The sequence below is a fragment of the Chenopodium album genome, chromosome 8, assembly GCF_948465745.1.
Source record: "Chenopodium album chromosome 8, dcCheAlbu1.1, whole genome shotgun sequence".
NCBI classification, from domain to species: domain Eukaryota; kingdom Viridiplantae; phylum Streptophyta; class Magnoliopsida; order Caryophyllales; family Amaranthaceae; genus Chenopodium; species Chenopodium album.
Window position 1 is genome coordinate 73,849,254 of NC_137841.1, and position 23,506 is coordinate 73,872,759.

Genomic DNA, 23,506 nt, shown 5'->3' on the forward strand with positions numbered 1-23,506 from the left:
TACGAAATGAAATAAAAAAACAATAAATAAATATTTTATTCGGTCTTTCGATTGATTCGCAAACATGGAACTTGAGCTTGAGTATTCAGGTTCATTAGTTTTCTAATCATCAATGTTCATAATTTTTTGAGTTTGACTGTTTGAGCTTAACTGTTTGAGCTTAACCTAGTTCATCTGATCACAAGAAATCTCTCATGTATCAATCAATTTATTAAGAAGCTAAGGTAAACATGTTAATCTTCTTAGGGCCTGTTCCGATTTACTGAACTGAGCTGAAATAAACTGAACTGAATTGATTGGAGCTGAACTGAATTGTTTATGAGAGAAGGAAATTAGGAAATGAACTGAACTGAACTGAATTGAACATAATTGAACAGATTTGAGCTGAACTGAACTAATCTGAATTGTTTATGAGAGAAAGAAATTAAAAACTGAACTGAACTTAACATAAATTAAGTTGAAGAGAACAACCCCTAAAATAAAAAATTAAAATAGTAAATCATATCATCATTTTCTTGTTTGATTATAGAAAAAAAAGCAATTATACTCAAATAACATTTTAACTAGTGGTAAATGTATCAAGTTTAGAACCTTATTTTTGGAAAAAAAAATAAAGTGCCGACACAAATACTCAATTAAGCAAACAAATAAGTACAAATTCTTAAATGAACCTGGTTCACACTAATTTATTGTGGACCACTAACATTAGAGAAACTATGGTTGTTTTATTAATAAAAAAAAAGTCACTATAATAAAATGAAGGTTACTATGTTGAAAATAAAAGTCATTTTGGTAATATATAGGCTATAAGAGGTTAATTTTTTTTAATGAAATATCTTATAAGGTCAATATTAATAATAAAGATCACTATGTTAAAATTAGGGTCATAACGTCGTACTTCAAGTTCACAATAGTATTAAATGTTATACAACTTTTAATAAAGGTTACTATGTTAAAAATAAGGTTACTATGTTAAAAATAAAGGTCACTATGTTCAATATAATGTCAGTTGCGTGTGTATAAACCTCGGGTCCACAATAATATTATTGTGAACCAGGTCCACGCAAGTATTTCTGACAAATAAGTTACATAGGGATGTGATTATGTCAACCTAACATATCAAATTATCAATGCAACATTCATTGATCATTAATTCATTACAGTCATCACTTTGATATTTAATGATATATGTCATGCATTTAAAAATAAAAAATTAAAAATAAAAAAATTGTCTGAGCCCGGGTTCGAACCGGGGACCTCTAGTGTGTGAGACTAGCGTGATAACCGACTACACCACCCAGACTGACTTACTAAATACTGTGAAATTTGTTATCAGTACAAAAACAAAAGTGAGTTTATACTTTATTAAAATGCCAGAATTTTGTTTGTCAGAATGGCATTGCGTGGAAAATTTGTGTTAGTTATGACCACAATAAAACAATTTGTAAAATAATGAAGATAAGTTGAGGTTGCTTCTGTCGATTTGTCAAATGCATGCAATTTTCCAATATTATTCAAGTTTTTTATTATTCTACCAACTACAGAACAACTAGGCTAGATTCTAACAGCTTGATGACAAGCTAATATAAACTACGAGTATAAATAATGAACAAATAATTAGGAGTAATTTATTCATATTTTTCCATTTAAATCAAATCTCGTCTATATTAATATCTCGTTTCGGGTTCTTTCTCCACGGCTAGTCCACCAAAAACATGGGTCATATGATTCATGTGCATGGTAGCAAATCATCATTGTTCTCGTACGTTGAAGCACAATAGTACGGACATACGAAAGAAAAATGTCATAATTCCACTGTTAAATTAGACCGATTATTTGAAGACCTACTAGAGGCGCGTGACATGATACACTATCATCACATAGCAAAAAGTCAACGATGAATACTAATCAATTACGTGCTAAATCAACATTATATAACATTCCTATTTATATATATATACTTCATGACTTGATATTCCTCCTACCACCTTATTCATTTTTTCTCCACTAAAAAAATATGGACATTCTTAGTCCTACACTATTACTCTCCTTTCTCTTCCTCTTCCTTCAACCACCAATCACGGCGGCCAACTCCACCGTGTACACATCTAAAACCACTTTTTTTTCCAACTATGAAAAAATGATGACTAACCTTAAAATCTTCATTTACCCAACACCTAACCACCAGCAATACGACTCAACTCCTTTCTCTCTTCTTCATAACTCTCTTTTAGCATCTAACTTCCTTACTCACAACCCTAACCAAGCTACTCTCTTCTTCCTACCTTTCCCTCCTTTATCCACGCGCTCCCTCGACCGCCACATCCAGCTCATCCGAACGTCATTCCCTTACTGGAACCGCTCCCTTGGGGCTGACCATTTTTACTTTTCTTGCCAAGGGGTTGGTCCTAGCTCTAGTCGAAACGTGGTTGAGTTAAAGAAAAATGCTATTCAGATCGCGTGTTTTCCTGTACCCGCGCGTGAGTTTATCCCTCACAAAGATGTCACCCTCCCTTCATTCTCCCTTCTACCACGCGCGGTACAAAATGAGGGTGTTCCCACGCGCTTATTAGGGTATTGGAGGTTTGCTGAGGTTCAATCAAGTGTAGAGTTGATCAATGGGTTGAGAAACGATGGTGAGTTTTTGATCGAATCTGAGCCGTCGGATGAAGGGATGTATGTGGAAAGGGTTCAAAATAGTAAGTTTTGTTTGTTTGTTTATGATGTTGAAGGGTTGGAACGATTGAGTGTGGCATTAGCACAAGGATGTGTTCCCGTGGTAATTACAGACCGTCCAATGCAAGATCTACCGTTAATAGATGTTATTAAATGGTCAGAAATTGCATTGTTTGTGAGTTCGAATATGGGGTCAATTGAATTAAAAAAGGCGTTGATTCACACGTGCGAAGATGGCACATATGAGAAGATGAGGCAATTGGGTGTGGCGGTGAGGCCGGTGACCCAACATTTTGCATGGAATGAGTCGTCACCAAAGCCATACGATGCGTTTCATATGGTGATGTATCAACTATGGGTTAGAAGACATAGCATTAGATATTCTAAGTGGAAGATAATGTGAGTAAACGGCGACTGTATGATGTGACCATGAATCATGAATTCATGATCATATATTTTACCAAACCCCTTAATTAATTGTTATTAATTATAATTAATTAGTTTGGTGGAGTATTGTTTGATTTGTTGTTGGTTGTGGAATATTCTAGGGTAGAAGAATAATGGAGTGGAGAAATAGCTTAGGCATGTGGTGATGGTATAGATTGGCTATAAATGTTACGTTTGCATTTGATTTTTCTTTTGAATTGCCTAATCTATACTTCTTTATTTAAAAAGCAATTGGTAAGCTAAGCACGTCTCACCATATGAGTTTAAATTAAAATGTTTAGTTGCACTATCCACCATATAAACATTTTAGTTATAGTTTGACGATCTATTGGTTACTTTCCCACACATTTTGTTATTATTAAAAAAAAGGCATGACCTTTCACCTATGTTTAATAGGCATTTATATATGTTGTGAACTGTGATATTTGAGTACATGTGAATTTATTTATTTTTTGGGTGTTAGAGAGCCACAAGAGTGGGTGATGATAATCAATCCAAAGATCTCTTGAAATTGGGAGGAGAACTCTAAATAAGATTGATTTATGATAAGTTATTGTATGAAGTGCACGAGAAGATCAGGTTATAGACAAAAATTACTATATATTACTTCCACTCACCACATAACCCATTAGTCCATATTGTACTGTCCATCACTAATCTATATAAAAACTTCACGCTCGAATTATTATTTATAATATTAACCTAAATTGATCACATGGGAAATTTCCAACAATACGCCACTTAACTCCAACTCCCCCATTAACCATCGTATTAACATCTAGATATTATCATGGTCGTCTTTGCCATACCGCAAATCACACACCAACAAAGCGATTGTAGATCATAACTAATTTGCTTATAGTGATGAATCGAAGGATTGATCCGGCTACTACCTTATTGTCTTACCGCTTTGTCTTAGCCAATATCAATTCTTTCAACTCCTTCCAACTCTCAAACCTTGTATTCCAAAATAAACTCATCTTCTTCAAAAATCTTTCGCTGGCTTGGGCCTTCTTGGAGGAAGAAAAGTCAAATCACGCTTGAATAGATCTAGAGGCAATTTATACCACTTGCATTTTCTATCAACTTTTCTAAAATAAAATTGTACTTCATATACAAATCTTAGACTTTACTTATGATCATATTCACTCGTACTTGTGTCCAAACATCGAATAGACGAATATGCCAAGAAAATGCCATGACATGCTTCAAATGGCAAACTATCAACAAATTACCCTAAAGACGAACTACAACCTCCCATTGCTCCACTTCTTATAACGAGTACGATCTAAGTGGAGTTAAATTCACAAATCATGATTGTCATAAAAACTAGCACGACATCTCTGAATTGCGCCCACCTCAAATAGAATATAGGACATCAATTCAAAGCCACTTTTAACTTTTGTCGTTTAATCAAAAGCAAATCTACGGTTAAAGAACGAAACTTTGTGTTGGGTTGCGGCAGCAGCCACTCTTGTTGCTCACTCCTTTATCTAATTTCATCTCTTTCTCTCTCCTCACCAACCTTCATTCACTCAAATCCTAAAGCTTTCATTCATCATGTCAGCAGGTAACAATTTATAATTTTGATGTAATTTTCATATCATACAAGTTTATTTCTATAATGGGTAATGATATTTCTGCATAACTACGCATTACAATGAAGAATTACATTAAATTTCATCTGGGTTTCTCTAAAAATGCAGTCTTTGATTTAATATGTTCAACTTCAATGAAACTTCCCCTGTTTTTTTTTTTTAAATTTCTGGGTTTTTTCAATAAATTGTAGGGGGTGGTGATGGATTGGCGGACCCTAAGCCGTCGCCATATGAGGAGGCAATGAGTGCGCTGTCATCTTTGATTACTACTCGAACTCGTGCTGAGAAGAGCAATAGTGGTGATCGCTTTGAGTTGCTGTTTGATTATATTAAGGTTATATTTCTGTTATTATGCTAATTTTCATATCATTTTATCTTAAATTAGTTGATTATATGATTATATTAAGGTTATATTGTTTTGTTATTATGCCTGATTTACAATTCATTTTTGTCTCAAAATTGATTTTTTTGGGACTATTAGGGTAATGATGTATATTGGGTTTGGGTGGGATTTCGCAGATATTGGAGTTGGAAGAACCAATTTCTAAGTTGAAGGTTATACATGTGGCTGGCACCAAAGGAAAGGTATTTGTCTTCAATCCTTTTATGTTAATTAGACAATGAATTTGTTAAACGAACATGTACTTGTCATACACTCATACAGAAACATATCTCCGTGACATATGGAAATGTTGCAATTAATTTGAAACCGAGGGAGTATTTCTGAAGTGATTTCGCATTTGTGGTTTGTTGGGTTACTGAATTGTATAACAAAATGTCATTAAGCAGGCTGCATTGTAGTCTCTCACAAGTCAGCTGTAGGATTATTGATCTTTCTTGTCATTAAGAGAGAAACGATTAACTTGTGTTATAGACAATAAATAATGGTTATTTTATATGTCCATTTGCATAGGGTTCGACTTGTGCTTTTACTGAGTCCATATTACGCAATTGTGGCTTCCATACCGGGCTTTTTACATCCCCACACTTAATGGATGTCCGCGAAAGATTTCTATTAGATGGGTAAGTTATAATGTAATGTTTCTTTTCATACACATTAACTGTTCTAAAATTGTATGAAGTTGAGTCATGCTGCACATGTTTATGTTACCTTGTAAATTGACAAGCATAATACCAGCCATTGCCTTATAATTTATAAAATAAGAATTTATTTTTCATTACAAAACTCATCATGTTTTGAGTTCTTTTATATCTTTCATGGCTAATTATATTTTTGTTCGTATGCCATGTTGAGTGAGTGCTATTCTTATTCAATCACTGATCAGCCAAACATGCCTTATTTTGTAGCTTTGTCAATTATCATCATGAGTGTGGATGAGTATGGATTACAGTGTGAAGTCGCAGGGTGGGGGAGGAATTTATATATGTATCATGGTTTCATGGAAGAAATGAACTTTTATGAAGATAAGCTGGTACAAAAGGTTCCTTACAAATTCAAGGGCCAAAAATGTGAGATTTCAATGACAGTGAGAGCTGTTTTGGGAAAATAAAATACATTAGAGGAGCATATTCTTCATAGAGAAGGCTTTCTATGGAAATAAATATGCTACTGATGTGATTGGTCCAATCAAGAGGCTTACCATAGGGTTTTTGACAGTTGGAACTTGGAAGGAGTAAATAATCATTCTAAGTTGCTTAAAAGGTTTTTTTTTTCCCTTTTAATTGTACATTAGGGACATATAGTTCATGGGTTAAGCACTTACTATTGGTTAACATTGGGAATGGTTAAGGAGAATTTTGTGAGGAAGTGGTTTTAATCTTTGATATGTTGTAGGACAAATCTCCTTTTCTTGTCGGGATTTATTGTGATTTTTTTATGGATTCTTGATAGACCAGTTGAGTTGATCTTATGTTTCATTTACAGTGCTTTAGTTGTTAATGTCACAATATAAATAGGTAAGAAGATGAGATATTTTTCATCGATAGTCTTATTATAGTGTTCATAAGAGCGCAAGTGGGGTTCTCAACGTTTCAGTAGCCTGGGTTGTTTATATCTTAGCTGTACTTTTTAATGGTGGGTTGACTGCTTTTTGGTATGATCTTAGTGACTAAAGTGGTGGAAGAGATTCAAATATTGAAGTTGATTAGGATTTTCATTAATGGTGTTGTTTGGTATGCCATTGATAAGTTAGTTGGGAGAAAAGGTTTTGGAGGTAATAAAGTTGGTGTACTGGGGATTTCTTCATTGGTATTTCATTTATTTCATGTTCATGTGAATTGGGGGGAGGGGAGGGGGGTGGGGGAACACTGGGATTTTGGGTCTGCTCATCAATGTAAGTTTGAGTTAAGAGAAGCCATCCTACGGTGATTTTGAAGATTAATGTAATTTAAGTTTAGTTATGGAGGCCTGATTGTTTTAAGGTAAGTAGATCAGGATTCTTGGATCTAATTTCCTTTCCAAGGCTTTACCTCAAGATAATCATGGATGTTTTCATCTTTATCTGAATTATGATTTTTTTGGCTTATGCTCTTTAAGTAAGTTAAGCTACAAAATTAAGCCAATTCAGATGGTAAGTCGTTTAATGGAAGTTAGTCTCTCCCTTATTTAGGTGTACTTTTTAATATTGGAGAGGTGAGGGGTTTGTCATCCAAGTGTCTTCTACTTTAAGGTCTTTTTGGAATCATGTAGTGACTAATTCGAAAGATAAGTAACGAACTGACAATTGAAAGTGTAATAGGTTTTTACTTGGAAGAGAAACATCTGCTTTGCCTATAGATTTTCCTTAAAATTTGTACCATGTCCTATTCCCCATTTTTTGTGGATGAGTTGGTAAATTTTCCTGCCTTTTTTTTTTTCTTACACCATTCCGATGTCCCTGTCCTCGTCTAACTTCCCTTGGACGCCTATAGCCTCCATCTTTGGAGTCTAAGCCTTATGTACCTGAACTTGAATTAATTAGTCATTTGATGGAGTATGTGTTAATTTGGGTTGGATTAGCAAAAAATAAATTAATTTCGGCGCTATGCTCTTTCAGCCTATATTTGCCAAAAGAGAATAAAATCATTTTGTCTGCTATCACAATCAGAATTATGGAATAGTGTTGCTACTAACTGATTGTTTATATGGCTTCCTGTAGGCATATGTTACTAAGAAAGTAGCCTTTAGAGAAGGGCCTCTATAATAGGATGAACTATGAAATGTATGATTCTTTGTTGATGTGGACAACTCCCTTCTTCTACTCATATTTTCCTCTTTATATTTATGTGAAATAAACAGGTTCTATTAGCTTAGTAAATGGAGGGTTTTTTTTTTTTTTTTTTGTTTTTTTTTGGTGTGTGTGCGTGTGTTATTTCACTTGTTATTTAAGCAGTACTCATTCACATTTCATTCATGAGGCATTGATCTCTTTTGTAGTGCTGAAATATGTCAAGAAAAGTTTTTGGCGTACTTCTGGTGGTGTTATGACAGGCTAAAGGTATCTTTTGAATCTTCTATGGACTGAGTTTGTCATGCCCCTTCTTACATTGTATTCCTCCTTTTCAGTATGTAAAATGGTCTTTAGTTTCATTTATCAGTTTATCAGTTATCTCTTATATAAATTTCTTAGTACTTATTACTATGTCACACTTAGGCGTAAGCTCACTAAGATGATACATGGCTCACTTGATACAATTCCCTTTATATTGATTAGGTGAGTGTATAAAACCTTTTTTAGGTTGTAGCTCAACTTTTCCTTAGCTTGTCATGTTCACCAATTTGCCCTTGTGTTATGTAAAGCTTCTGTTCTGTATTTGTCTTGAATGTTTCTCACCTTGAGCAACCTAGAACATCAGACAAGCTTTAGGACATATACAATTATACATGTTTTGATTTTCAATTTTCGATGTAATATTACATATGATGTTACTGTGAAGGTTAGGGTGATCAAACTCAAACTCATGTTATGTAAAGGAAAAGTATTCTTCTCTGAGCAATCATAACAATCATGATATTAGAAGCTGATATCTATCTTTTGGACAAAATGTAATTAACCAAAAATATGCTTCCATTTGCAAATTGTGCTACAGCAATCAGATGGTTTCAGTGAGATATATGTAGAACCACCATGCCTCTAGGTTAACTAATCTTGTGTCTTTTGTGCAAACTTAAGAAAGCAACTTATCTGAGATCATCCTTTCTAACTCGTTGCCTTTTTATACCTGGACTCTTCTGTTAATAGATAATTGGCCGAATGCAATTTTCTCTATTTCTTTTTCTTTTTATTTTGGGGGATGGGGGAGGAGAGAGGGGAAGTTAACAGATTTCTTAGTCCTCGCAATAATTAACATTGCATATGTTGCACTGCTTCATACACAAAGTGCTTTGTTGTTTGCAAACTTGCAACGGATGACATCTTGAATTCTTGACTATCCTGCAATGCTTTTATAAATCTGATCTCTTCATTCTTCTGTGTCCACTTCCATATAGGATCTTTGGAATTAAGGCTTTCTGCATTTGACTCTCCTTGCCTTTCTGAGGGTGGGAGTGTCTTTGGATACATTGGGGTCATGATGTGTTTTCTCTTCACATTGAAGCAGTTTATGTGGTTGTTTTGTGCAGGAAAAAGCTACCGATGACATACCAATGCCTACATATTTCCGCTTCTTAGCTCTTCTTGCCTTCAAGATATTTTCTGCAGAGCAGGTAGATTATGAAACATTATCTAATGTTTATCTCTCTCTTTCTTTTGCTAGTAATATTATCTTAATTTGATAGATAGAATAATATTGCTTAAAGCCTTAAATAACAAGCTAAAATTCACAGGTTGATGTAGCTATCATGGAGGTTGGGCTGGGTGGAAAGTTTGATGCAACAAATGTGGTGCGATTTATGCTTCATACATCGCATTTAGTGTGTTTATGCTGCTACCACCAATGTTGATCATACATGCTATCATTTTTCAGGTACAGGCACCAATAGTTTGTGGTATATCCTCCCTTGGATTTGATCACATGGAAATACTAGGTCAGTGATTTTGTTCAAGTTTGTAAACATTTGATTCTGTAGATGACACTTATTTAAAATTGCCCCAAACTGCTCATGCTAAAGGGTAAAACTTGAATAACAGCTGTTGATAGAATTTTTACTTTAAGGACTCTGATTTATTCTCATCATGTCTGGTTGGGCTTGAATTTTGCTGGCTAATCACTCAAGGCATCTGCCCAAATGCTTTTGAATGTTCCCCTTGTTGACTGTACATGTCAGATGCTATGTTTGAATCTATTGAAGTGACATTCGCAGATCTGCTCTTTTTCAAATTTAATTCCTCCCACTTTTAGCAAGATATCAGTGTTAGCCTCTTGTGGCCTCCAAACATGTATTCCCCCATCTCTTAAAACAATAAAGTAAAGAGATTTGTTCTAAGAGTTCCTCATCTGCATTATTTCAGTTTCTCACTATCTAATGATTAAAGTATAGTAGTATATATATATATATATATATATGAGGAGGCTCTCGTGAGAATTTTTCTTATGTGAGAACACTCTTTATGTTCTAAATTTTTACTCGTATGTTCTAAATTTTAAATCTAATGTTCTAAACTTTTCCTTAGGTGTTCTAAATTAAATCAAATGTTCTAATTTAGTACTCACATGTTCTAAACCATAAATTAGTTAAGTTTAATATCATAAATTTGAAATAACTTGTTCCAAAATTTTAACTTATATGTTCTAAATTTTAAAATGTGTGTTCTAAGATTTTTAATTATATGTTCCAGATTTTAAAGCGTATGTTCTATTTTTTTACTCATATGTTCTAAATTTTTTACTCACACTTTCTATATTCTATATCAGTTTGTTCTAAATTTTTATTCACATGTTCATAATCTTAAATCAGATGTTCTAAATTTTACTCATATGTTTAAAATTTCATAAAGTATATTTTATAAATTTTTAATCACTTGTTCTAATTCTTAAATCAAATGTTCTAAACATATTACTCACATAGATGTTCTAAATTATTACTTAGATGTTCTAAATTTTAATTTCAGACACATGGTCTAAATTTTTATTCGTATGTTCTAAACTTTTACTCACATGTTCTAAATTTAAAATCAATTCTCATATAAGTATGAATTCTCACATATGAACCTATTCTCACCGGATCCCTCCCTTATATATATATATATATATATATATATATATATATATATATATATATATATATATATATATATATATATATGCGAACTACTGTTGGTCATATATCTCTTTTGAAAAATATAAGAAGTTTTATTGCTGCTGGTCACCCACATTTACGCTACGTAATCTGTTACTATTGGAATTTGAGTCTTTCTGGTTCAGCTTGGATAAATGATAGATCTTTAGGTAAATTATGGCAAAAAAGGAATTATTTTATCATTATTTTAAAACCCGTCCAACGAATTCTACTAAACTGAGTACAGAGATTTTTATGGTAGAATAAGTCAATTGGTCTTTCAAAGTAAAATGATAGAAGATGCAATGATGCATGACATATGTACAAGGTACAACCATAACCTGTTGGGACTTTTGCTGAAGCAGGGCTGAGAATGGTAGGATCCCATCAACTTTTCCCGGAAATAGAGTGAGAAAATTATACTAAGTTCACCTCCTAACTACTCTTAGTTTTGTTTAATTTGAGATGGTACTAGTAAAATCTGTAGCATAGTAAAATTTGTTTTATTTGATATTCCAACACCTTGCTCTTGGTGGGATCAATATGTACCTACAGCTGTTTTAACAAACTTGCATGATACAACTGTGTGATTGATCATCTTCCTTCCTACTGTTGTTCTTTGGTCTATATGTTCTCCCTTTCCCTTTTCTTATAAAGTCTTTTTTGTTTGACATTGGTGTAGGAAACACTCTTGGACTGATTGCTGGAGAAAAAGCTGGCATTTTCAAGGTGTTCATATGTTTCTTCTCTTTAGTAGTCATGATTTTTACTTTTTAGGTGACTTGAGCTGCGAGGAGAATTTCTAAGGCTCTTAACTCCCATTTAATATTTACATATTTCAGGTCTAATAAGTTCTATTATTAAGTTTTATGTTAGATAAAATAAGTTACGGATTATTCCAAAAAAAAAAAAAAAAAAAAAAAAAGTGAAGGACTAATAAGTTCATGATTAATGAGTTCAGGGATCTATTCTCCCCACCTTATTTCCTCTTATTTTAGGTCTAATAAGTTTAGATGAGATATGTTCATAAAACAAAGTTAAGATTAGTGAAACTCAGATGATCTCTCTCTCTCTCAACAACTTTGAGGTTTTGTTGCAGCAAGGTATTCCTGCTTTTACTGTGCCGCAGCCTGAGGAAGCAATGTCTGTACTTGAAGAAAATGCCTCAAAATTGAATGTGAGTTGAATTGTAATTATTGTTTAAGGAAATTATATTCTTATGTTTATTTCTTGTATATTTTCTTACTATCCTAAAAGGCTTGTCATATTGTTAGATAGAGCAGATTGCAATTTAGAACACTTGTGAGAAATTGATACTATGTACCTAGGGGAAAGAAATCTGCAAATTCTATCTTTTTTGTCCTTTTTATTTGAGTCATTATTTAGTGTTATGAAATTAGGCGAAGTCCACTAGTTCTAAGAATTTCTTGCATTTCAACAGAACAGCCAACCTTTGTTCTCTCTGTGGTTGCATGTTCCTAGGATCTACATCTTTTTGTAATTTGGCTACAAGTTCAATATACCTGTAAATTTACTAAACCACTTACAATCTTAAGGTATGAAATCGTTTAAGTAGTTCTGCAAATGTGGGTGATTAATCAGCAAAATCTTATTGCAGGTAAATCTTCAAGTAGCCTCTCCATTAGACCCTAACTTGCTAAATGGCTTGCAACTTGGTCTACATGGTGAGCACCAATTTGTAAATGCTGGTCTTGCTGTGTCCTTGTGCTCTACTTGGCTTCAAAGGACTGGACATGTTGAAGTCCCCTACCTTCTAAACACTGTATGTCTGCTTTAATCATGAAATTTGTTAAGTGGCTCAATTTAATTTTGATTCATTAATCAAATTATCTATCTATTTTGGTGTGGATCAGAGCTCCTTGCCTCAGCAATTCATCAAAGGGTTGACAACTGCTAGTCTACAAGGAAGAGCCCAAATTGTCCCTGATCAATATATCAGCACTGAAGGTCATGGAGATTTGGTATTCTATATGGATGGAGCCCATAGTCCAGAAAGCATGGATGTTTGTGGAAAATGGTTTTCGAATGTCATCAAAGAAGATGAGAAACAAGTTAGCTATGTAGAGCATCCACTTTCTGACAATTCAAGCATGTCTTTTGAAATGGCACATAGTTTTCACAATTCTGCTTCAAGGAAAAGCTCAACTCAGGTAATGGTATAGAGTTTACAAATCTTCAGTTGTGCAGTTCATTTGAAAATGACTTATGGAAGTTGTGTTGCTACCTGCAAGACATACTGTAGTTTAGGTAGCCTATTCTATTTTTACTTTTGTTTTGGCAGTCGGTAGCCAATGCTACGATGCTGATATTTTATTATTTTCTGCCTTTAGTTTTCTGCTGCATGAAATCATTTCGTGCTTTATGATTAATCAAGTTACATTATTGCTTTGCTTGTTCTAATGGTGTAATAAAAGTCAAACTAGAACTGATCTCCTTATTTATCTAAAAAAAGGGAAGAATGTTTAATTAATATGAATTGAGACAAGAAATTTCAGAACATTATTGATACTTTTTGGTGTATATTATACCTGACAATGAAATCATGGAAAACTAATTTGCTATTTTCAAACTTGCAGATATTGCTCTTTAATTGTATGTCTGTACGGGATCCCCAGTTGCTTCTACCACGTTTAGTGAAAGCTTGCGCAAGTCATGGTAATAGGTTGATCAAGTCAGTTATCTATTTAATTGCTTATTTACCCTAGCTTATGTGGTATGCGAAATTGCATAATCTGTCTTAACATGCTGAGAGTTCATTTGCCTGCTAGACTGCCTGCATAATTATTTAGGCTTTCTACATTGCTATGACTTGGATGGAAGAAACCCCTTTGTATATGTTATTATCTTGTCTAGTAATTGTTGGGACTTTTTTTGACATTATGCTGAGATTAAAGATACTGTAATAGTTAGCTTAATGCTTTGAAATAATAAAAGCATCACTATATTCAGTAATTTAGCTTCTTAGATTGTTATAAATTGTCTCGCGTTAATTTTGGAGTAGATTTTTTTTCCTGGTTAAATCACTAAAGCTTATTTTGATGATGATCAGGAGTGCAATTTAAACAGGCGTTCTTCGTTCCAAATATATCAGTATACAACAAGGTCACTACTAATGTGCCACAAACAGCTACACGAGCTGATTTATCATGGCAGTTAACTCTCCAGAGAGTATGGGAAAGTCTTGTTAATGCGGATAAAGGTGGGATCACCTCTCACATCCACCATCAATTGTCTGATTTTGGCCCTTGTGCTTTATTTTTGTAGACTTGAAACATAATTTGCAAGATATTGTGAGCAAGATAATCAGACAAATTATGAAAAATAAATACTCATTTTCGATTTGGTTGTATTGGACCTATTTGAGTTTTATGAGTTCTTGTATGTGAATCAGTGAATCTTTTCAACTGTAGGTGGGTCTGCAAAGGATTCAGAACTCAGTCCTGATGAAGCACAGGATGAAAAGGAGAAGGGTATAATCAGTGGTACAAGCAGCAAAGTCTTTCCGACACTTCCCTTGGCCATCAAATGGCTGAGAGACAATGCCCGACAAAATCAGTCTGTCCGTGTTCAGGTAGAGCAAGTTTTTCTTCTGATAGCATCTTACACTACCTCCTCGAGCATAACTTGTAACTAGTATGAGTTTGTTAATATTTCAGGTTCTAGTAACGGGCTCCCTGCATTTGATTGGGGATGTTTTGAGATTAATAAGGAAATGAAACACAGATAATTAATCTTGGTCCCTTGCATTTGTATTGATTGGAGTCAAAAGGTTTTTTAATGGACTCAATAACCAGCTTGAGAAAGCCATCTGAGATACTGCAAAAGCTCACATTTTTAAGAGCAGCCTACTTAACAATTTCTGGCCAGTCTAAAAAAATTTGCACACTTGACTGTTGACGGGCAAAGATAGACGTAGCAAGAGACGACTTCTGATGCCCACAAATTTGCTTGCCACAGGGTAATTCTGACCAGGCTAACAATTTCTGGAGCTTTTATATCAGTTAGTATCGTTATTTTCTGAATCACCAGAGAAAAAGGAAAGAAAAGGCTGAAGACTTCTCAGTTATCTTTCAATTTTTATGTGTTTGTTTATGTTGTATTTCTGGTGTTGTAATTTTAGTGTTTCATTGATTACGAATCTATATAAACATGAACATACACACCCAATCTCATCATATTTTATTCGAATCAGTTATCTACTATGCAACTTTGACAAGCTTCCTAGTTTTTCAGCAACATTATTCATTGAACCATGATATGGTTTCAAAAATATGTTTAGTCTTTGGTTCAGAAATCGGCTATACCATGGCAATTAGAGGTCTGAGTATTATCTTTGATTCTTTGGTACAGATTGCCAAGAATGGATGTTTGGTAGATTTACTACTCTATTATGATTGGACCTCAAATAGTAAATCTAATTTTTTCGGGCCAAGCCAAGTTTGGTTGGGTCTACTTGTACTTCGTAATTCTTAATACCGGTAACAATTAGACTTTTACATTTGCTAAATGCACTACTTTGACGGTCCTTATAGTGTGTTATGATGAATAATAAAAAGTTGATATTTTTAATATGCACTTGAATGGAACCAAAAGAATATGCACTTGAATGGAACCAAAAGAATATGCACTTGAAACTAATTTAACATTGACATAATTATGATTGTTTTCCTTGTATCTAATGTAAAATTATTTTTAAAGTTAATACATGAATGGTGTAAATCAAAGTATCGCAATTCACAAAATAAGAAATTTAGAAAGTATATCCTTAAGTATAAAGGCTATTCAGCAGTCAGCACCATATATTTTGGGAAAGTAGATGAGGAATAGCCGAGGATCAGAGTTACACCCACGACAGTATGACACTTTGAGAGTCCAAGTCATTCCCTGTATCAGGAATAACGAATCAAGTCTCAGAAAGGTCACAGAAGCATGGAACACCTTTTCATTAGGTTTGTTTGGTGGTTTTACCAACTTAACTCCAGCACTGATGCTATCTTTGGTCTCTAGATGGACAGGACCATCAGCGGCCATGAGTGCCCGGGAAGATTTTCATAGTTCTTCATAGACCTTACATCAGTGTCCCAAATCACAGCTGATATTTATTTACATCAGTCTCAAACAACCAACACTGATATATTTTGAAATTTCACACATTAGAATAATTCAACTAAACTCATTGCACGAGGTGAAATTGCGAATTCACAGGGGCTTTGAATTATCAAGCTAACTCACATTACACAAGTTCTCTAATGGGTCTATCTTTAATGAAATAATGACCCACAAATGAAGCTAAGAGCTGCCACTACACATATACAAGAAACTGAATTATGGTATTAGCACCATCAGGCATTGGCGAGAAGAAGAGCCTACGTGAGGATTTCATTATTTTGATGACTGCATCCTTCTAACCCGAAACCTCAGTCACTGGTCACCAAAGTTGCAGGAGCCATAGCAACTTCCATGTACTCAATAACCAGCAAGTCTATTACTTGTGCCTTCATGTAAGTTCTTCCATCAACTAGAATGCAGAGAAAGGCAATAAGTACTGGCAACATAAAATACTGATAGAATATATGTTAAGATATTCTTGTCATAGGTTTATAGGATATATTTTGAGAATATTGTATATTTATCTATTGAGTTTTCCTAACAAAAATAGGACTCACTCTTATTACCCTATTTATATCAATCAATGGAATCGACTCCAATTTGAGGAGTTTCACATAATCTAACAAACACTAGCTGAGTAGCTATGGGCATGCAGTTAAAAATTATGCGAATAATAACACCTACAGGTTTATCTCCTCTTTTCGAGGGAGAAATTTTTTAGTTTTGAATCCATGGTAGCAGATCTAATGGATTGTCGTGAAATTATTTCGTTGGTGAAAAAGTTGAATCAGAAGGAAATCATCCTCACGGCTACAAAGGATCGTTAGATTGTCTCTCCAACAAGGCTGTAATTTTCAGCAATACAAGCGGGAGATGCTGCGCAGTGCAAGATCTACTCGACGATCGTAGTTTTTATGAAGGAAAATTCTATTTGATTCAATATCTTATGTATTTGTTAACGTCGAATCTCTATTGTAGATGTCGTATGACTTTTAATTAATGAAATATTTTTGCTATTAAAAAAAAAAAAAAAAAAAAAAAAAAAAAGTATAAAATCACATATTCCTCATGATCAATCAACCATTTGCCATGGAAAAAGTTCCCAACGACCATAGTAGATGCTTTCAGCTTTTAGTGAACAGTTACAGGTGCATTACACACTACAGTACAGACTATTTTTAAAGCACAAAGAATGCAATATGATGACATTAAATGCATATTTATAAGAAACTTCAGCTACATGCATGTGTTAGTCAAAAAATAAAAGAAGTTGCAATTTGAATTTGCAAGAGCACAGAGACCAGGAGAATGAATAAATTTCAAATTTTAATAGAAAAAGAAAGTTAAGGAGCACATACGGAATTAAAACAGTAGAGATGACAGTGGCCTTAGACTTCTATATTTCTGATACATCATCTAAGGTCCAAACTTTCTTCCAGCAAATTTTAACAATGACAAGCTGGTGCAGCTTTCCTCCATGAGAAGAGAATAGCAGTTCCCAAATGTCAATAACTTGTTTAACTTCTAATTTGGTCCATGTTTTGCAACTCCCAGATGTCAATAACTTGTTTAACTCACTATTTAGGAACAAAGGGAGTAAAGTTGGAAAACCATACATTTGGTTAAAAGAGTTCAGAGTTCTCAGTTGGTAGTATAGATGACTTTCAAGTTTAAACATAGATTGGCGATAAGCATCTCACAAAACTACAGAAAAACAATTAAGAAAAAGCATGGTCATGACTCAATGACTCATAAGGTCAACAGTGAGGACTTCAAGACCATCACATGTTAGGTACCAGACTACCAGCACCCAAATATTAAAACAAACAGTAGCAGGGTAATAGAGAAAAAAAGGAAATGCCACTATATAAAACCCAGGTATGATACCAAATATACATTTTCAGTGTAAGCAGTATGGAAATGAGACTTAAGACCACCTAATTCAAGGTACAGAAAGACGTACCCTATCAGACCAAAGGTACCATAAGTCCATAATTATGCAGGAATCACATTTTTGTCGACATCAAAAATTTATTCTTCTTCTCTGCTGGCTTGAGAATTTGAAAAGAGCACATCAGATTCTCATCAACACTCATCATCGCTCCAGCATTATCAAATTCACCACAATAATTTGGGGCTGAGAATATAGTAACCAGCTGCCTATCTGCAAAGAATTCATATCCATCTTCTACCACCTAAAACCAGCAAAACCTTTGAGCAAGACAGCATTTTGACAATCAGGAAAAAAAACGGACTATCCAAAAAGAAAAGGCGAAAAACCTGATGTGCGCGGCAGACTAGATCCAAATCATGCTTTGTCAAGAATTCCGACACCTTATCAGCACCAAAGGTGTAGGAAACCCCTCTATCATTCATTGCCCATCCCTTAGCATCGTGACCAGGATCTGCCCAGAGCAAATCACAAAGCAGACCAGTATCAGGTACAGCAGTAGGGCGAGGTAAGCTTCTAATTTGGTCCATGTTTTGCAGGTCTGGAGAAAGTCCACCGTGCATGCACAATATTTTATCATCTATTAACGCAGCAACTGGGAGACAATTGAAGCAATCTGTGAATGTCTTCCAAAGTCTCACATTAAACCGTCTCTTGCATTCATCATAAAATCCGTATATCCGATTAATGGAAGCACACTCGTGATTTCCTCTAAGAAGGAAAAAGTTCTCAGGATACTTGATTTTGTAGGCAAGCAGAAGACAAATCGTCTCAAGACTTTGCCTGCCACGATCAACATAATCCCCCAGAAATAGATAATTTGCTTGGGGAGGCAAACCACCATACTCAAAAAGCCTTAACAAATCACTGTACTGCCCATGAATATCACCTAATATGAAATACCAAAAGTTAGGCATGCAAAAAAAAAAAAATACTTTTCAAAGTTAATGAAGATAAATTTCAAAATAAACCAGACAAGAAGTGCTTTTCCAAACAATTTCCCAAAAATCCAGGGCCCAAAGATAAATAAAGGTACACAGGAAAATGGCACATATACAAGGAAGTATAGTACTCCCTCCGTTTCGCATTAGTTGCAACGGTAGCTTGGCTCATAGTTTAAGAAAATTATAGACTAGGCTTATAATAGAAAGTATTGGGGTTGGTAGGATAGAGAAATAATAAAATATTTGTGAAAATGGGGTTAGTGGGAGAGAGAAATTATAAAATAATGGTAGTTTCTTTCCAAATATAGTAGTGTTGCAACTAATATGAAACAGCCGAAAATGGAAAGTGCGAAACGGAGGGAGTAAAGAAATACAAAGCAATCCTACAATGCTAAACACTGCAACATGCTACTTTGTGACATGAACTGCCCAAACAACCTTCTTAATCTCTCATCATATTCCAATAGTTTCAAATGACCATCCCTCTAGAATTGATCCGTCCAATTCGAGTGTTTTCTTAGTTAATCAATGCATAATAAATCAACTGTCCTTTTGTCTGATCCACAATGCCACTACACGGTGGAATCCGGCCCAATATTAAAGTCCTTAACTATCATGAAAGTCTAACTGTATGCAGCCCTTATGATCCATCTGCACATTATCATTTCTAGACAACTTAAACAGTCTAATTCATAATCCATAAATACATTATATAAAGCTGCAACTATCCACATGGAAAAAAAATATATCTTTCTTGCATTTTCAATAAATGGCAATGCATTCCATATGATCCTTAGGAAAAAACAAAATTCCAATAAAAATCACTTTTTCCTCCACCATTGGACATCTCACTAAAGTGACCCTAACTCTTTTGAAAAAATTACAGCAGATATTGTATTCGTACCGTTCTCAGGCTTCCCACAAGCTCCTTACAATTAGCTGGTAGGAACTAATATCAGCAAAGCTCCTTCAAATTAAATGCTCCTTTTCTAGATCTAACCATCTTTACACACAAACCCCTCCACATAGAAGTCTAGAACCCCAATTTTCTCAGTAAACTTTGCACATCATTTTACATTATCAAACTAATGCCACAAACCCAAATATCCAATGCAGTCTCTCTCCCAAATTAACTCAAAGAAACAACATTTCAGACACAAATAAACAAATCAACACTTCATCATTTCAGCATAAACAAGTAAAACAGCCCAGAAAACCTCCTTCAATTTGATAATACTTAAAATAAATCAAATGTAGATTAAACAAACCATCAAAACCTAAAATTAACCCTAAAATTACACCAAATTAACCAAAAACATCAATTGCAAAGATTAAAAAAAAAAAAGGGGGAAAATACCGCAAATCTTGATGGGGGCTTGAAGTTCGAGAAGATTAGGTTGATTAATGAAGATTTCACGAGCAGCAACGCAAAGCTGACGGATCTCAGTCTCCGACAATTGGACCTGTTTTCCAGGACGAGCAAGACGAACCTCCAAAAGGCGTCTGATAATGTCGTCTAATACAGTAGGGTCCATACTTCCTTGACCTTGATTGCCTACTTGCGTCGCCATTTTTATCAAAGAAGAGAAGAATTTGAGCTTTTTGATTGAAATCGATTGTGAAAACTGAAACCCTAGAAATTTGAAAGGGGGAAAAGGGTGAAGAGGAGATAGAGAGAGAGAGAAAGAGCGCACTTGCACTTTCTCCCTCGCGCTGAGAGAGAAAGACGAAAGAGGGAAAAGTATTTGATTGATTAATAAAAAAAGGAAAATTAAAATTGATATTTTTATTTTTATTACTTCGTAATTATTGTTGTTGTTATTTATCTGAAATTCTTAACTCTCATGTGTTGTGATTTGTGTGGGATTATGAGTGGGTCCTTTTGGCCTTTTATCATTTATTGGTGTATTTTCAAATCTTGAATGTGGGAAGGTACTTTTGATTTTGATGGATAATGTAATTTTTGCAAATTTAAATGATTTTGAATGAGACGTGTTGATGTAAAATTATGTCATAAGCAAAATTGAAATTGTCGATAGAGAATTATTTAATTCATTTATATGAATTATTTCATCCAAATCATTTGCGTCTTAAGTTCCTCTAAGAAAGTTCAAGCATTTTCCATAATTTTTTTATAAAAACAAGTTCAAGCATAACTTAAACTTGATTGATCTTTATAGCTCGAGATACGACAGTGACAATTATATATATTTCCCTAAAGAATTGCGGCGAGCGAATAAGGGATTCTTGAGGGTGGTGCCCTAAGTAGATGATTCATTGATTTAGGAAGCTAGAACTTGATGCTCAAGGTTGACAACTATTTTTGTTGATCCTCAATTGTCATGGTTAGGACCAGTTCATGAGTGGTTTGAGTACGTAACTCGTTTTCTAGTTTTGTCATGTTTTCAAAACTTTTATATTTCCATTAGAAAATTTAAATGGGAATTTACATATAGATTCATCTCTTAGAATCATATGCCATGATTTGTGGATGATATATTTCTTGCTCGCTAATAAGCCTGTCGAGTTGACAACATACACAAGTATGTATTTATTTAATTTCATACTTTATCAAATAATTTTGACACTATTATACCAAGCATTTAAACCTGGTAATACTATCTTTTTTGTTACACAAAGTTAGGCTCCTTAATTATAAATAGAGTTAAACTTGGTAAATATAAGCTGAATAAAAGTAAAGTTAAATTAGAAAGAAAGAAAGAAAAGTGAAGTTCAACCAAAGTAAATTCATTGAAGTGAGAAGAACTTTTTTTATTATTTTAGTAAAATGGAAAAGGATATAAAGCTTCAATCAAACCTTTTTTTTTTTTTTTTTAAATCGAAAGTACAATAGCCATAATACGTGGTTTTATCTTGTGAGGTAGAGAGGGATGTTGTCATTTCAAGTGTGATGAATATTGATATAGTTGTACCACATGCATCAAAGCCGGCAACATGCCAGCTTTTAGAGATTGATTGATGATTATGATCCATAATATGCACCATATTCGCAACAGTCAAGGATTCAAGGCCATGAAATTATTTGCATAGTCTTCAACCTTATATTTATCATAAGACAAAGATGTGATAAACTGAATGACCAATAATAAGTATAGTACTTGTTTGCAAATATATGTGTTTTATTTTGGCATTAGCCAACTCATTACTAAGATCTAAGACATACTGAGATTCAAGACTTATGATGGGTGCAAATTGCAAAGTGACTGGTCAAAGCATTACTTAGGTGATTCAAAGCGACATAAGGTTTTTTTTTTTTTAAGAGAAAACGTTAGCAAAGATTATTCATTAGAATATATTTCGAATGAGCAAATAAGTCAAAATAAGCTTAAATATACCATGTATATAACTCCGTACAACCGTTGTACAATAAAAATAATTACTCCCTTTATTAATTGAAGTTTTAGTCCCACTATATATGAATCTATTCAAATGAAAAGAAAAAAAAAATTAAAAAATAAATAAATATCCTCCTAATAATTTAACTCCTAAGCAATGCATGTCAACACAAGTATCACCCTTTCCCCACAAGAAAATAATGCATTGACAAGTGACAAGTTCCTATAAATTGATGTTACAATCACATGCATGTATGATGTAAGATGTATGATGTATATAAGTTCTCATGAAAATGTAATTATATGATGATGATACCATCATACCCAGATTCCCAGCACATTATTGCATGGTTATCAAAATGCCTACAAAAACCGTGTGATCGCATGTGCATGCTACGTACTTGTCTTTGGCCCATCCATTAGTTTACATAATTCACAAACTTCATATACTACGTATGATACTTTCTTTTTTAAAAATTAAAAAACCTATCTATATTTTGTGTGAGGAAAAAATCATCTTATAGTTATAAAACAACACCATGTTATAGCTAGAAAATATTTGATCAATCAAAATCTCAATCTTAATTGAATTTCATGCGCTTTTTAAAATCACATAAAGTCACACTGCTAAGCAATTGTCAACTAATAATCATGATTTGGCCTTTAAATAGTAGGAAAAAAAAGTGAGAAAATAAATATTAGTAATATTAATAAGAAAACCCACCTTGTTGCAAGAAAACATTATATAGAGTGTACGGTGTTTATTAATTTTTTTTTTCAAAAAAAAAAAAAGGTTGCAACAAAAATAAAATGAAGGTATTAGTTATTTTTTGGGTAGAAAAAGGTAGTGTATCACAAAGAAAATATTGTTGTATCAAAAGTCCACTAAATTTTTACCTTTATGCATTTATCGTTTTATTAGGTAATTTTCCTTAGATTTACTGTGTTTTAGTAATATAATTGAGTATGTATTACATAATGTTTGCACACACAAATATACTATGTATATAGAAGTAGCCGATTTAACTACTTGCCTTTTCTTTCAAAGAAAAAAAGTTGTCCTTGGAAGTATGTAGGACCCGCAACAATGCGGAACATGTTTAATTAAGAGTGTCCACTATACTATCTAGATATTTATTTGATGGCTTATGGTTGTGAATTTGTAAAGCAATTAAGCAAGTGCATGTCTAAAAATCTGTTATTGATTTTTAAATCCATAAACATGCAACATAGCCTACATAGTACAT

General features: G+C 33.7%; 3 protein-coding genes and 1 non-coding gene across 4 annotated transcripts; 2 read left to right on the plus strand and 2 right to left on the minus strand.

The window, feature by feature from the left end:
• Window positions 1–1,229: 1,229 nt before the first annotated feature.
• TRNAV-CAC (transfer RNA valine (anticodon CAC)) lies at window positions 1,230–1,303 on the minus strand. Its single transcript has one exon. It is a non-coding gene; the product is annotated as a tRNA-Val (tRNA).
• Window positions 1,304–1,988: 685 nt separating this feature from the next.
• LOC145556629 (putative glycosyltransferase At5g11130) lies at window positions 1,989–3,336 on the plus strand. The gene has a single exon (XM_081618280.1). The coding sequence runs from the start codon at window positions 2,018–2,020 to the stop codon at window positions 3,077–3,079; it is 1,062 nt and encodes a 353-aa protein (XP_081474406.1). The 5' UTR covers window positions 1,989–2,017; the 3' UTR covers window positions 3,080–3,336.
• A 1,201-nt stretch (window positions 3,337–4,537) lies between these two features.
• On the plus strand, window positions 4,538–15,115 carry LOC145642372 (folylpolyglutamate synthase-like). Its single transcript, XM_081693531.1, has 16 exons — window positions 4,538–4,693; window positions 4,913–5,055; window positions 5,241–5,306; window positions 5,635–5,744; window positions 8,098–8,158; window positions 9,283–9,366; window positions 9,487–9,543; window positions 9,627–9,687; window positions 11,561–11,607; window positions 11,978–12,055; window positions 12,497–12,661; window positions 12,753–13,049; window positions 13,476–13,554; window positions 13,949–14,098; window positions 14,310–14,470; window positions 14,556–15,115. The coding sequence occupies exons 1-16, from the start codon at window positions 4,684–4,686 to the stop codon at window positions 14,613–14,615; spliced, it is 1,629 nt and encodes a 542-aa protein (XP_081549657.1). The 5' UTR covers window positions 4,538–4,683; the 3' UTR covers window positions 14,616–15,115.
• Window positions 15,116–16,035: 920 nt separating this feature from the next.
• Window positions 16,036–20,624, minus strand: LOC145642374 (serine/threonine-protein phosphatase PP1-like). The gene is made up of 4 exons (XM_081693532.1): window positions 20,261–20,624; window positions 18,289–18,848; window positions 17,972–18,203; window positions 16,036–16,417 (listed from the first exon to the last, which is right to left on the minus strand). The coding sequence occupies exons 1-3, from the start codon at window positions 20,472–20,474 to the stop codon at window positions 18,015–18,017; spliced, it is 963 nt and encodes a 320-aa protein (XP_081549658.1). The 5' UTR covers window positions 20,475–20,624; the 3' UTR covers window positions 16,036–16,417; window positions 17,972–18,014.
• Window positions 20,625–23,506: the final 2,882 nt, after the last annotated feature.